The sequence below is a fragment of the Pituophis catenifer genome, unplaced genomic scaffold (genome assembly GCF_029215685.1).
Source record: "Pituophis catenifer annectens isolate HBS135680 unplaced genomic scaffold, rPitCat1.0.hap2 SCAF_3, whole genome shotgun sequence".
NCBI classification, from domain to species: domain Eukaryota; kingdom Metazoa; phylum Chordata; class Lepidosauria; order Squamata; family Colubridae; genus Pituophis; species Pituophis catenifer.
Genome location: NW_027256883.1, coordinates 171,479,490 through 171,493,194, shown reverse-complemented (window position 1 = coordinate 171,493,194; position 13,705 = coordinate 171,479,490). Strand labels below are relative to the sequence as shown.

General features: G+C 38.2%; 1 protein-coding gene across 2 annotated transcripts in view; it reads left to right on the top strand.

The window, feature by feature from the left end:
* The window catches only part of SLC41A1 (solute carrier family 41 member 1), a 35,037-nt gene extending 21,332 nt beyond the window's left edge, over positions 1-13,705 (top strand). The window contains exons 6-10 of one of the 2 annotated variants that reach the window (XM_070941549.1): positions 2,253-2,400; positions 3,220-3,299; positions 5,659-5,793; positions 6,960-7,108; positions 10,611-13,705. In XM_070941549.1, coding sequence (XP_070797650.1) covers positions 2,253-2,400; positions 3,220-3,299; positions 5,659-5,793; positions 6,960-7,108; positions 10,611-10,796 — 698 coding nt within the window. In that variant the 3' untranslated portion in view covers positions 10,797-13,705. Of the gene's footprint in view, positions 1-2,252; positions 2,401-3,219; positions 3,300-5,658; positions 5,794-6,956; positions 7,109-10,610 lie in introns of both variants that reach the window. The other variant, XM_070941548.1, reaches the window with a different exon arrangement.

Genomic DNA, 13,705 nt, shown 5'->3' with positions numbered 1-13,705 from the left:
CTAAGGTAAGGAAGTGGCATGTGCATATTTAATGTATTAATTTATTAGATTTTTATCTTGCCTTTATTACTTTATAGGCAATTCAAGGCGATACATACATACTCCTTCCTCCTATTTCTGCAACAACAATCCTGTGAGGTGGGTTGGGCTGAAAGAGAGTGGCCCAAAGGCATCCAGCCAGCTTTCATGCCTTTCATTTCTCATTAGAACTCACAGTCTCCTGGTTTCTAGGCCAGCACTTTAACCACTACACCAAACTGGCACATGGTAGAAACAAGTATAATTTTCAAAGATGGAAAGATATGAACAGGGTGAACATATTGATGATGTACCCTGAGGAGAGGGACTCCTCAGGTTAACGTCAGCCAAGTTATGTCGGCTGGCGACACCCAGGAGGAGAGCCTTCTCTGTCGGAGCTCCTGCCCTTTGGAATGAATTGTCCCCGGATATTCGTAACATCTCTGACCTCCGGGTCTTTCGCTGTGCCCTCAAGACCCTACTGTTCCGACAGGCGGGGCTGTCTAACTGAATGATTTTAAATTGGGTTTTAATTTTGGGTTTTAAAATTCGGCCAAAACTATTTAATAATTTTAATTAATTTTAACTATGATATTGTATATATTTTAATTCTGGCTGTACACCGCCCCGAGTCCTTCAGGAGAAGGGTGGTATATAAATAAAATTATGATGATGATGATGATGATGATGATGATGATGATGATGATGATGATGATGATGATGTAAATCTAATGTCTTTTTCTTATCTCATGCCTTCTTTATTTGTTTTTTACTCCTTGGACATGATGTTGCTTGCCCTTAGAGGAAATAGTATAATGCATATATTACAAGTAATATCAGTCTTAATAATGGAGGTTTATTACAAATGTGGGTATTTGTTTCTGTATATGTAGAGGGACATGGTGGCTCAAGAGGGATGCGGTGGCTCAGTGGCTAAGACGCTGAGCTTGACAATCGAAAGGTCGGCAGTTCAGCGGTTCGAATCCCTAGTGCCGTAATGGGGTGAGCTCCCAGCTTCTGCCAACCTAGCAGTTCAAAAGCACATAAAGAATGCAAGTAGAAAAATAGGGACCACCTTTGGTGGGAAGGTAACAGCATTCCGTGCGCCTTTGGTGTTGAGTCATGCCGGCCACATGACCATGGAGTTTTCTTCGGACAGCGCTGGCTCTTCAGCTTTGAAACAGAGATGAGCACCCCGCCCCCCCTTGAGTCAGGAACGACTAGCACATATGTGCAAGGGGAACCTTTACCTTATGTAGAACAATTGACTCTTTCTCTTCTGAGATTCTTCTCATTGAGCAATTGGTACCGTAGTAATGATCTTAGACAGGAGGATTAGTCCAACTGAAGCAAATGTTCTCTGCCTGCCTGCCTCTCACTTCTGAGATCTTCCCTAGCAGAAAGAGAAAACTACCCAGATCGCATTATTTGCATATCAAGGGGCAATCTTAGCATTGCATTACCTGTCTACTCACCTTTCTGGAGAAATGGGGATGTGCTCAAGCACAACAGTACTTGCCTGTAAATCAGCATCTTCGTAGCATCCACAGCAAGTTAAGGAGTGAAATGTTTCCATCATCATGCTTTCTGAAACAGGTTTTTGGAATCAAATCTGAAATGTTGCATAGCTACCATATAGTAGTAAAAATTACAATTTAGTGTAGTGATTAAGGCAGCAGACTAGGAGCTGGGAGACTGTGAGTTCTAGTCCCACCTTAGGTGATCTTGGCCCAGTAATTGTCTCAGCCCCAGGAAACTAGCAATGGCAAGCCATGTCTAAAATCTTGCCAGGAAAACTGCAGGGATTTGTCCAAGCAGTTACTAGGAGACCATGCTGATTTGAAGGGACAAATAAATAAATAAATAAATCTCCCAGTAACCCATAAAGTGGAAATTTGTCTGTGCAAATTGCAAAATGAGTGCTATTTCTGCAATTTCAGCTAAGACAATAGCAGTTATACTACATAAGTATCTTGTTTACATATACTGTAGGGACAGTATTTGAAGTTCTAAAATATAGGTGTGGGGTATAGACTTAGGAATGTACGTTCATTAAAACAAATTGTAGATAGTTTGTGTATTGACCTTAAACTCTTCTGCCTGTGGCTAAAAAGGAATGATTGTCTTCTTCTTTAGGTAAAATATGATACATATTTCACTTGCCACTTTGTTGTTCTGCTGCATCTGCCATGCACTGGTTGTTCATTCAAATCCTTGTTCTTCTTTCTATCTAGAAGACAAGCCTTATGTGAATCCCTTGGTGTGTGCTTTTTTTGTTGCACTGCTACCCCTCTGGATCATCATTGCTAAGTGGAATCCAGCAACCCAGGAGGTACTATATTCTGGCTGGGAACCAGTCATCATTGCCATGGCAATTAGCAGGTATGAATAGCAATAGCACTTAGACTTATATACCACTTCATAGTGCTTTACAGCCTTCTTTAAGCAGTTTAGTAGAATCAGCATATTTCCCCCAACAATCTGGGTTCTCATTTTACCAACCTCGGACAGAAGGAAGACTGAGTCAGCCTTGAGCTGGTGAGGATTAAACTCCTGGCAGTGAGCTGAATTAGCCTGCAATACTGCATTCTAATCACTGTGCCACCATGGCTCTTGAAGATTGCAAGGGTACCCTCCCCCCTTCATGATAGGGTATCCTGGGCTCATTGAGCTGAAAAGGCAAAACAGAAATTTGAATTTTTTTGATTCAACATATTTGAGTCCATTTGAAGGTTGAAGTGTGTTAAAAAGCCCACTTAGATATATAATTATTATTTCATTTCCATACTTAGCCTAGCTCTGTATTTGTATTGTATACTAGATCACCTTGGGTCATTGTTTCAGAGATATTTTCTTAACCAGATTCCTCAATGCCTTCAACAATGACAGGCCTAATTTACTTTAAAAATCCTTTAAAATTCAGGGAGATATTCAGATATGTACCGTGTTTCCCCGAACGTGAGACCCTGTCTTATTTTTTTTGCCACCAAAAAAAGGCACCAGGTCTTATTTTCAGGGGGGGATGTCGCCCACTGACTCACCTCACTTATGCACATGGCCCGGCCTCCTTTTTGCTGTCAGAAGCAATATTTTCCAAGCATCACAAAAAATAAGAAACAAGTTTTTGAGGCTGTACCAGTAATTCCTTCGTGCAGTTGGCTATTATATCTTCCAATTTTTTTTCAATGTTTCTTTTTTCAGCGTTGGAGGATTGATATTGGATAAAACTGTGTCAGATCCAAATTTTGCAGGAATGGCAGTCTTTACTCCTGTAATAAATGGTGAGCTGTTCTTCGTTTTAAACAACCAACTTCAAGATATTTAACACTTGGTGAGAGAGATAGTGGGATATTAAATACTCAATTCCTGTATGTTGTGGGAATGAAAACTCACATGACTTATCTTGCATCTAGTCCATGGGTAACTATAGAAATTGCAGCTTTGGGAACTTCTTCAACTTTCTTGAGCCAGTGACACATGATGGTTAGGATTCTGAACTACATTGGGAAGCTTTAGGATCAAATCCATGCTTAGCTGTATGTTATTAGGTGATGGACAGACACAATGTCTAATTCCAACCTACCTTACAGGGTTATTGTGAGGTTAAAAGGGGAGGAGGGTTTGTTTGTTTATTTATTTATTTATTTATTTATTTATTTATTTATTTATTATTTATTTATTTATATTTAGTATTTATAACTCACCCCTATCCTGGAAATATACAATATCAAAGAAAAACATGATAAATAAATAGAAATGAATATCAAAAGCAGGAATTGACCATATACAAAAAAGCAAAAATAAAATTCAAGATAGACACTCGCTATCAGCTAGGATCAAAAGCATTTTGGAATAAAGGAGTTTTAACTTGTTATTAAATTGCAGCACTATCAGGACTACATGGATTTCTGAATATTGTGTATGTTGTCTTTTGCTCCTAAAAGAAATGAAAAATCTAAAAATAAAAAGGGGATTAGAGACAGAACATTGCTGAGACAATTGGAGATCATATATTTATGTGCCAGATATAACACCTTACATGTAACAATGGTTTTGCACATACTTTTGAACTCATGCTCTTAATTAAATGGCAGAAAGATTTGTATTGGGGGCAGGATACATTTCACCTACATTTCACCTGAAAGGGGGCATTTCACCTACCTTTCAAAGGTAGGTGAAATGAGGACCCAGATTGTGGGGGCAATAAGCTGACTTTGTATAAATATACAAAAGTATGAAGGCTATTGCTTAACGCATTGTAAGCCGCCCTGAGTCTCCGGAGAAGGGCGGCATATAAATTAAAGCAAAAAAAAAGGATGGGAGGAAGAACGTAACTTGTAACTAACGTAATCAAAACTATTACAATAAAAGTCTGGCGGGAAAAGAAAGATATCAAAAGAAAATGGCATATAAGAGGTTACCATGTTGACTAATAGTATACAAGGGCAGAAAAATTTAATATAGCTTCCTGATTAATTATCTTAGCTTAATGTAGCAGTTTGATATTTGTGAATGACCTGTACTAAAATGTTAATGCAGGAAGTCTTTGGTTTATGATGCCAATTGGAACTGGAATTGCCATCACTAAGCTATGCTGCCATAAAAAGTGACATCACGTGACACCACTTACTGATAGCAGTCCTAGTTGCCATTGTTAAGAAAAAACCACATGGGTCATTAAGAAATGACTCCAGTGATTGACCTTTGATTTTCTGCCAGCTTTCTCATTGAGTTTGCTTGTGGGAAGCCAGCAGGGAACATCAGAAATCTTAATCATGCGAATGTGGCTTGCTGTGACATGATTACGAGCCAAATACCAAGCGCCTGGATCACAGTCACGTGTTCAGGAGGATATATGAGTGCTGGAACTTTGAGGACCGGTCAGAGTATTGGTAGAATTGTACGTGTTCAGTATAATCATAAATTTGAACAGTCACTGAAAGAGTGGTTGTTAAATGAGGACCCCTTTTCTTGGTAAATTCTATCAATACCTTGTAAAATGAATTAAAGTTGGGGAGTTTTCTCCTTCTTCCAATGGCTTGTATCATAGCATGCGTTGCTATTTATGTGCGAAATGATTTGGTCAATGCCACCTTAACTGAGTTTTAAGTCCTTAGAAAAGTGTTCATACATTAAAGTGCCAGTCTGAAGATCAGTGAGGTAGTCTAGGTGATCCTTGTGTTTTAAACAGATGCTTAATAGAAGTGTGATCTATTTGGGGAGAAATTGGTTATTGGCAGATTCAAAAAGTTAAATAAGAGGAAATGAATACTAATACAACCTTGCAGAAATCTCCAACTCTCTTTCTATGGGTCCATTTGTATTCTCTTCATGTGAATGGCATAATAGTTGTAAAACATGTCGTCTTCCAATTACATTATTATTTTGAAACACTCAACCATGAATTCTGTCCATCACTGATACAGTATTGCACTTCACAGTGTTGGAACCACAGTAGAAATTGGATGTGCCTCCTATAAGATAATGTAGATCTTCCCATAAGAAGTGATGGTGATCAGCTTCAGATTGTGCCAATCGTCTGCTGTACACAAGTATGGAAGGAATTTCTGGAAGAAATTGATGCTGAGGAATCACTGGCACCAATACAATTGATCATATTTTGTCTCTGTTTTCTTACAGGGGTTGGTGGCAATCTGGTGGCTGTCCAGGCTAGCCGCATCTCCACTTATCTCCATATGAGTGGGTTGCCTGGAGAGAATTCAGGGATAGCCCCCCGCAAGTGTCCAAGTCCCTGTAGCACTTTCTTCAGTTCAGGTAGTTAAACATGCTTTGTTTGAATACTTCTCTTTGAATCAGAGGGAGGGAGGGAGGAAGGGAGGGAGGGAGGGAGGAAGGAAGGAAGTTTATGTCATGGCTAGATTAAAGCCTTTGGGACATGTAGTTGCTGATGTTGCCGTGCAAGAAATGAAGATAGAGTTACAGTGCGAACATGGAAAGTAAGAAACATGAACATGGGAAAGCTCAACTCAGTGAAAGGTTAAATGAATTAACAACAGACTGACATTTTAGGCCTTAAATTGGCCTAGGACTGAAGGCCTGGAATTGAGCCCTTCAGTCAAAAGATCGCACTGATTAGTATATAAGACATGAAAAATAATAAAGGAACAACGTTGCTTTTATAGTTAGTAAGGACAGAGCAAGAACATACTTGGCTACAATAGAATGCAATGTCTTTAAACCCAATTGAGTAAACCTAATTTAAATCCAATTAACTACGATTAAGTGCTATAGATAACCAGAATAAGTGCTATAGATAACCAGGTCAGAACTCCGTGGGTTTCTTTCATGAGCTTCTGTTTCCCTGCAAACAACAAAACAGAAGTTCACGGGAAAAAAAGATCTTACCTCTTGCCACATTTCCGTGTTGGGATGCCCCACCTCTCACCAGCCAGCTGGTCTTTGGGTCTCTGCTGCATATGTGTGCCTGCACACGCATGTCGGCACATGCTCATGCAAGCACCTTTCAGTTTGGGCACTCGGTGTCTAAAAGGTACGCCATCACTGCCCTAGAATCTCCCAGGGTATCTCCATTAGGTTGATAGTATGATAGTATAAGTTTAGTTTGTCAAGAGTCTACCTATATGGAGTAAGCAAATAAATTTGCCTGAATTAACAATTTTTCATTGTTCTTGGGCTACCCAACACTTGGTGCCCATTTTTGGAGGCATAACATCCAGTTCTTACAGAAAGATTTGGATAACAGCTGCATAGGTCTTAGTTGTAGAGTTCAATGAAATACATTACACTGTCAAATTGCAATGGTAGGATATTCTTTATAGTATACAATTCTGACAAATAGTCCCGACAACGAATGCACATTTTCCAACTTATAGTTAAAACAGAGGCTGGCATAACAACATAGAGACGTTTCCTTTCATAAGTAGCATATGTCAATTTAACTTTATCCATCTCATCAGCAGATGTGAATTCCCGGTCTGCTCGGGTGCTTTTCCTTCTGGTTGTGCCAGGCCATTTGGTTTTCCTTTACACCATCAGCTCCATGCAGGGAGGCCACACTACCCTCACTTTGATATTTATAGTTTTCTACATGACCGCAGCACTTCTCCAGGTAAGAGTTGTCATCAGTTGCCTGACTTATCTTGTCAGAGGGGATCAAGACGAGACAAGATGTAAAGAAAGGTGTCTTTTACCACATGTGTGGGCAACTCTTTTGGCTCAGGAGCCAGATTTTCTCCCCCTGCTGTGTCAGAGAGAGTGGGGCCAAATGTTTTTGACATATTTTTAAGCATGATGGGGAAGGGGGCTTTTAATGGTTCTACTCACTTTGGGAGACATATGGAATAATCAGAAGGGCAATGTTATTTTTCAGAAAATGATATCTATCCATTTCCTTGAGACCATCCTGTCAATGGACTTTTTTTTTTTTTTTTGTCTATCACGGGTTTCAAGGATTGTTTCAGATTTCACTGTTAAGTTCTGTAGCGACATAGTTTGCATTGCAGCCATTACACTGCAGTGTAAAAAAGAGAATCAGTGTAGTAGTATAGTTATAGTTTTGAACTAGAACTGAGAAGAACCAGATTCAAGTCCACATTCAGCCATGAAACTCACTGAATCTTTGGACCAGATGTTGATCTTTAGCAACTGCGTGTGTGTGCCTTGGGTATACCTTGTGTACTGTTAAGGGAAAAAGCACTGTTTACAACATCTTAAGCTCTTAAGAGGCAAGGTTTACACCTTAACTAAAATAAATACAGAAATAAAATAGCAAAACTTGCTTGAAATAAATTAAGATAATTTGTAATGCATATGAGAGCCAGTTTGGTCTGGTGGTTAAGGCACCAGGCTAGAAAGTGGGAGAGTGTGAGTTCAAGTCCTGCCTTAGCCATGAAAGGCAGCTGGGTGACTTTGGGCCAGTCATTCACTCTCAGATCTACCCACCTCACAGGATAGTTGTGGGGAAAACAGGAGAAAAGTGCATTGGGTATGGTCTCCAGCTTGAGCTATTTGTAAACAAACTAAAAAAAGTTAAATTGCCAGAAATGAGGCTAAAATACGTTAGTACAGTCTGAAGTTGTGTTCGTTGAGCTTAGAAGTGCCATGCAATAAAATTACAATCAAAGTTTTTAAAGGAGTAATTTATTCTGAGGCACTAATATTCCTTATATAAGTTAACTGCATGTGTTATGTGGTACAATGCTAGCTTTGATGTTGAATACGTGTGAGACTAGAAGTAGAGCTGTATACTCCTCTGTACTGAAAGTATTTTCCCCTTTTTTGTATTCAACTTTTCATAGCCAAGTGGTAGTAAAAATTAGACTGCCTGCAGGGAGCAGGGATATGAAGCACACAGTGCACTCTTACATAAATTGCTTCTCTCTGCCTTGATCATGCCTTCCTTTGTCTACCTGGTAGTAAACTGTCACATCAAATAGAATAGATATTGCACAATGGATGCTGGAGAGGCCAATTACTCTGAGCTGCCTCAGTAGGATCTTGGCTTTGCATGATTCTTCATCAACATGGGAGGACGATGATATTGTCCCAGGATGTTTCTGGTTGAAATTGGCTTTCCGTGCCTGTGGAAGTGATTGTTAAATCTTGAAGTTAATACACAATTGAGTTAAAATTTAGAAAGCAAGGCATAGCTCTTCTTAAAAATAACAGTAGATATGGCTAATAAACACAGCTCATCCAGGGACTCTGTTGTGCTTGCATTTGAAAAATTCGAACAGTGGGCTGTAGCCCATTCCAGGGACACAGTATAATTTTAGGGCAGTACTGTTGTTTCTATATCAATTGCCTGTAAGGATTAGAACTTTAAGTGTGTCATAGTAACTTTTAGATAGTGCCTGCTGAGGTGTAATAGCAAGTTGAATACAACTGCTATTGCCGTCTCGCAACATGTATCTATTTATGAAATTTTTATCTTTCCAAAAACTATCTGTCCCCAAGGGACTAGGTACAATAGGTGAAAAAATATTAACTCCCTCTTGCAGGCTTACATCCCAAAGACGTGATGGAAAATAAAAAGAATAGGAGGAAAAATGAGAAAAGCAATCTCAAACATCAGCTCTTAAGTTAACCTATTGGTGAGGGGATGTATACAATATCTCTCTTGAGCTCTTTTTGTCATTACCTTATTGAAACACTTGTCAGAAAAAACATCTTTGTCATCTAGGAGGTAACATCTGAAGTTGGGCCTTCCTTTCAAGAGCAGATCTCTCTGTCCACTACTGAACAGAAAAAGCATAATTCCATCTACAATACTCTTCACTGTAGTATTTACAGGTAGTCCTTGACTTAACCACAATTGAGCCCAAAATTTCTGTTGTTAAGTCAGACATTTGTTAAGTGAGTTTTGCCCCATTTTACGACCTTTCTAGCCAGAGTTGTTAAGTGAATAACCGCAGTTGATAAATTAGTAACACAGTTGTTGAGTGAATCTGGCTTCCCTATTGACTTTGCTTGTCAAAAGGTTGCAAAAGACCTTGGGACCCAGCAAGGGTCATAAGTATGAGTCAGTTGCCAAGTATCTGAATTTTGGTCACATTATCCTGTGGATGCTACAAAGGTTGTAAGTGTGAAAAACGGTCATAAATCACATTTTTTCAGTGCCATTGTAACTGTTGTAAGTCAAGGACTACTCGTATATATATCAAAGTTATGATCTAAAATAACTCAAAATATTTCTTTCCCAAGATTATCAATGCTACAAGCATTGCATGCATTTTTATAAATCAGCAGCCATTAGTCCAGAAGGACCCCCAGGTGACACACACCCTGATTGCAGTGCCACCCCATCCAGCACTAAAGATGGAAAGTTCCCAGGACCAGGAAGTGCAGAAATCTTTTATAGTATATGATACAATTAATTTTAAAAAAATATAATTGATTAAAAAAAGAAATGAAACCAGCACTATTAAACGGCTTGAAAAAATAAATGTATTTTATATTTCTTTATAAAAGAAAGTAAAGTAAGAAATGCATGTTTTGCATTTTTTCCTAAACTATATTCTATTACTACAGTATAATAATTATTTATTCCATAATTTTGCCCTCCACCAGAGAAGACAGAATTAATCATTAATGGATCCGTACCCATGGAGAAATCTAGCAATAGCAGTAGCACTTAGACTTATATACCACTTCAGAGTGCCTTACAGCCTTCTCTAAGCACTTTACAGCATATAGCCCTCAACAATCTGGATCCTCATTTTACCCACCTCGGAAAGATGGAAGGCTGAGTCAACCTTGAACCGGTGAGAATTGAACTGCCGAACTGCAGCCAGCAATGAGCAGAAGTAGCTTGCAGTGCTGCATTCTAACCACTGTGACACCACGGTTCATTTACAACACAGGTGCAAAATTCAATCATGTCATGTGACGTATTGCGACATATGGTGATGTTTTTTGCCTTTGTGGAGCCGGGGTGGGTGTGACCTGCATGTGACCTGTCCCAGGGGCCGCCAGTTTGACATCCCTGAATTCTACAAGGTCCTTTCCCACTGTTGAAGTAATATAGAGGACTATAGAAAGTAGTCTTTACATCTGCCTTGGTGTTTGGATCTAGTCATTGCTAATGTGACCATTATGCTTGTGCCTTTCAGGTTCTCATTCTTCTTTACATTGCTGACTGGATGGTTCATTGGATGTGGGGTCGAGGCCTGGACCCGGACAATTTTTCTATACCTTATTTGACAGCATTGGGTGACTTGCTTGGAACAGGTCTCCTGGCACTCAGCTTCCACATCCTCTGGCTAATTGGTGATCGGGATACTGATGTTGGAGACTAACAGCATCCTTCCTCAGCTTCTTCAGTCCTCAGTTCATCTCCTTCAGTCACATTCCCCTGCCCCCATGAAGCTTTGTTGCCACCCTTTGTCGTTTTTTGGGACTTTAACTTTGATACTAGATTCTCATTATTTTCAATGGGAAATTTTATGTGGTTTATATTTCAAGCCAAGTGTGTACAGGAGAATTAGTTTTTAAGAAGGACAAAAGAAGAAGAAAATGTATAAAGACAATCACCAAGTGCAATTTCAAATGGTTAACTATTTATATATAATAGACATAATAGAGAAAAATTGAACAACAAATTTTAAAGCAATCCACCTTCCTCCATCTGTACCCACTTAAGGCATAGATGGGTGTTTTTCCAGTTTGGGATCTTCAAGATGTGTGGACTTCAACTCCCAGAATTCTCCAGCCAACACATCTTAAAATTATCAAGCTTGAAAAACACTACACTAGGTATACAAGGCTATCACTTGTGTAACATATGTATGTGAATAGTTAAGATGCAGCTGGTAATTGGTTTGTTTTTAAACTAGGCTGATATTTTTCATCGGTTACCATAATTGGTATCAGGTAGTAGCAAATAGATGAAGTGTTTTGGACACACACATACCCCTCCTTGCTTATCCTTGATAGTATAATAAATCTAATTGACCAAAAGACAGGTCTTTATGGATCTGAAAACTTTCAATATATGTGATTGAGACGCTTGTCAATGTTTTGATGCCAAATCATGATACTACAATTGAAGGCAACTCTTAAGTGTTTAGCACTTCCTCAAATCTACAGAATTCAAATAAAATTATTAAAGTAATTTGTGGGATGTTTCCCAGAGTTGACCTGATGCATTGTAATGTCAAGATGGAGTTGGTTCTTTTGAAAAGCCTTCACATGAAATACAATTAGAAATTAAAGCTCCTCACACATACATTTCATAGTCTTATCTTGAAGTTTAGATAAGTATACAAACATTGTCTTGTCTGTATAGTGTAGTTATAAAAACTGGCAGGTAGCTCCTGCATGGTAGCGAAATCCAATATTTTCAACATAAGTTCTGTTTTCTAGGTCAAACATCAGAACATCTGTAATATTGCATTAAATATATAAATGCTATTATGAATCTGAAGAAATGACATTTATTTTATATATTTTTTCATGAAAAATGAGACATTAAGAAGACATTAAGTCTTAGAATTGTAAAAACCACACTGCAATCACATAATTTGGATATTTTGGATAGCAATTGAATCTGGAAGCAACATATCAGGTTCTGTAAGTAGGGAGTTTTGATATGAAATACACTCTTCTTACTATAGAGTTATTTAGAATTTATTTTATCACACTATTTTGCTTGTATAAATGGAGCTTGAGCATAGGTAGCTCAAAATATTTAAATAGGGAATGCCAAATTAGTTGCATAAAATGATGTGAAAGGGGGATCTTTTTCATTTTATTCAAGAATGCAAATTAAGATTCTGTGCTGTCCCAGAGAGAGTGGAGGCCTATTGTGCTGTGTGTTATTTGATATTGAACTCAACAATATAACCAAAATTGCTGGGACACCTACCTCTTTTGTATATGACTCACTAATCATATACATTTCCTCAACGCAGAACTCTATTAAAGCTTGTTTTATTAAAAGTTCTCTTGTTTCGGCTTCTCTATAATCAAGGATTGTTTTCGAATACTTGTTTTAATTACCAATAAAGCTGAAGTAAGTAAGGAGGGATGGACCAGTGTCGACCCTTGAAATGTCCTAGGTTTGACTTACTACTTTCAAAATGCATAGGGCTACCAGATACGGATTGCAAAAATCCAGAACCACCAGATGGCAACATACATTTAAACTTCTTAACATTTCTTTTCTGTCTTCTTGTGGTTGCCTGGGAGATTGCAGTCCTAAACTTGCTCAAGTAATGAAACTAAACGCTTGTGGCTTTCAGAAAAGTGTTGAGTCTTTTTTGCTGGAGACGAGCTGTTATCTGGAATGTAACAGCAGCTTTCCTGCAAGTCTTCCTTCAAAACAATGTGGTTGCTACTTACCAAAATTAAAATTCGGAGTGGAAGTGAATATAATATATTGTGTTCAATATATTCCACAGGATCTTATGTAGACTGCAACTATTTTTAGGATAATCCTGTGACCTACTTTAGTTTACAACCTGGCCATAACCATATTTTAATATGTCATCAAGGGAGGCTTCAAATTCATGTTTCAATTGTTTGTGAGTTAATCCTTCTGTGTGCATGATGCCTTCAGTAATTTGGAAGTAATGGATATGGCTGAAGATGCTGTTCTTGCCTGTCATCTATGAATACAAGAATTTATACTGTGAGGTTTCTTCAGATTTCAGTAGGTGCAAATGCTTAGTTTCTTCTTAAGAAATGGACTTTTTCCAAGTAAGTTACTAATTACTTTCAAAAAAGTGTACAGGTTTCATTCTATCTTAAGCATTAAGTTGTAAGCTTTTTAAATAACTTTCATCTGCCTTATCTAAATGTCTAGTTGGATGCATTCATTTTCATCTAACACTCTAGGCACTTTTCTTATATATGTGTATAATACCACATAAACATTTTTCTCTCTGATTAATATCTGTCACTAGATCTCATTAACAGATGTATGTCTCCTAGTTAAATTTAGTCTCTTTCATCCAAGAGCTGAAATGTTTGTGCTGCTTGGGTGAGATCCCTGAATTGCCTTGACAGTGGTAAGGTGGGAAGCAAAGTGCAAGTGTATGAACAGAATGTTGTAAAAAAATAATTTTATACTCATGAGTTGCACTCAAATGCATGTATATTTAAACTTGGCTGCAAATGAAAATTAAGCTATTGGTTTATACCTTTACTCAACAAAGAAAACAAATTCCTTATTTATAGTTGCTGTAATTGAATTGACAAATGCCAA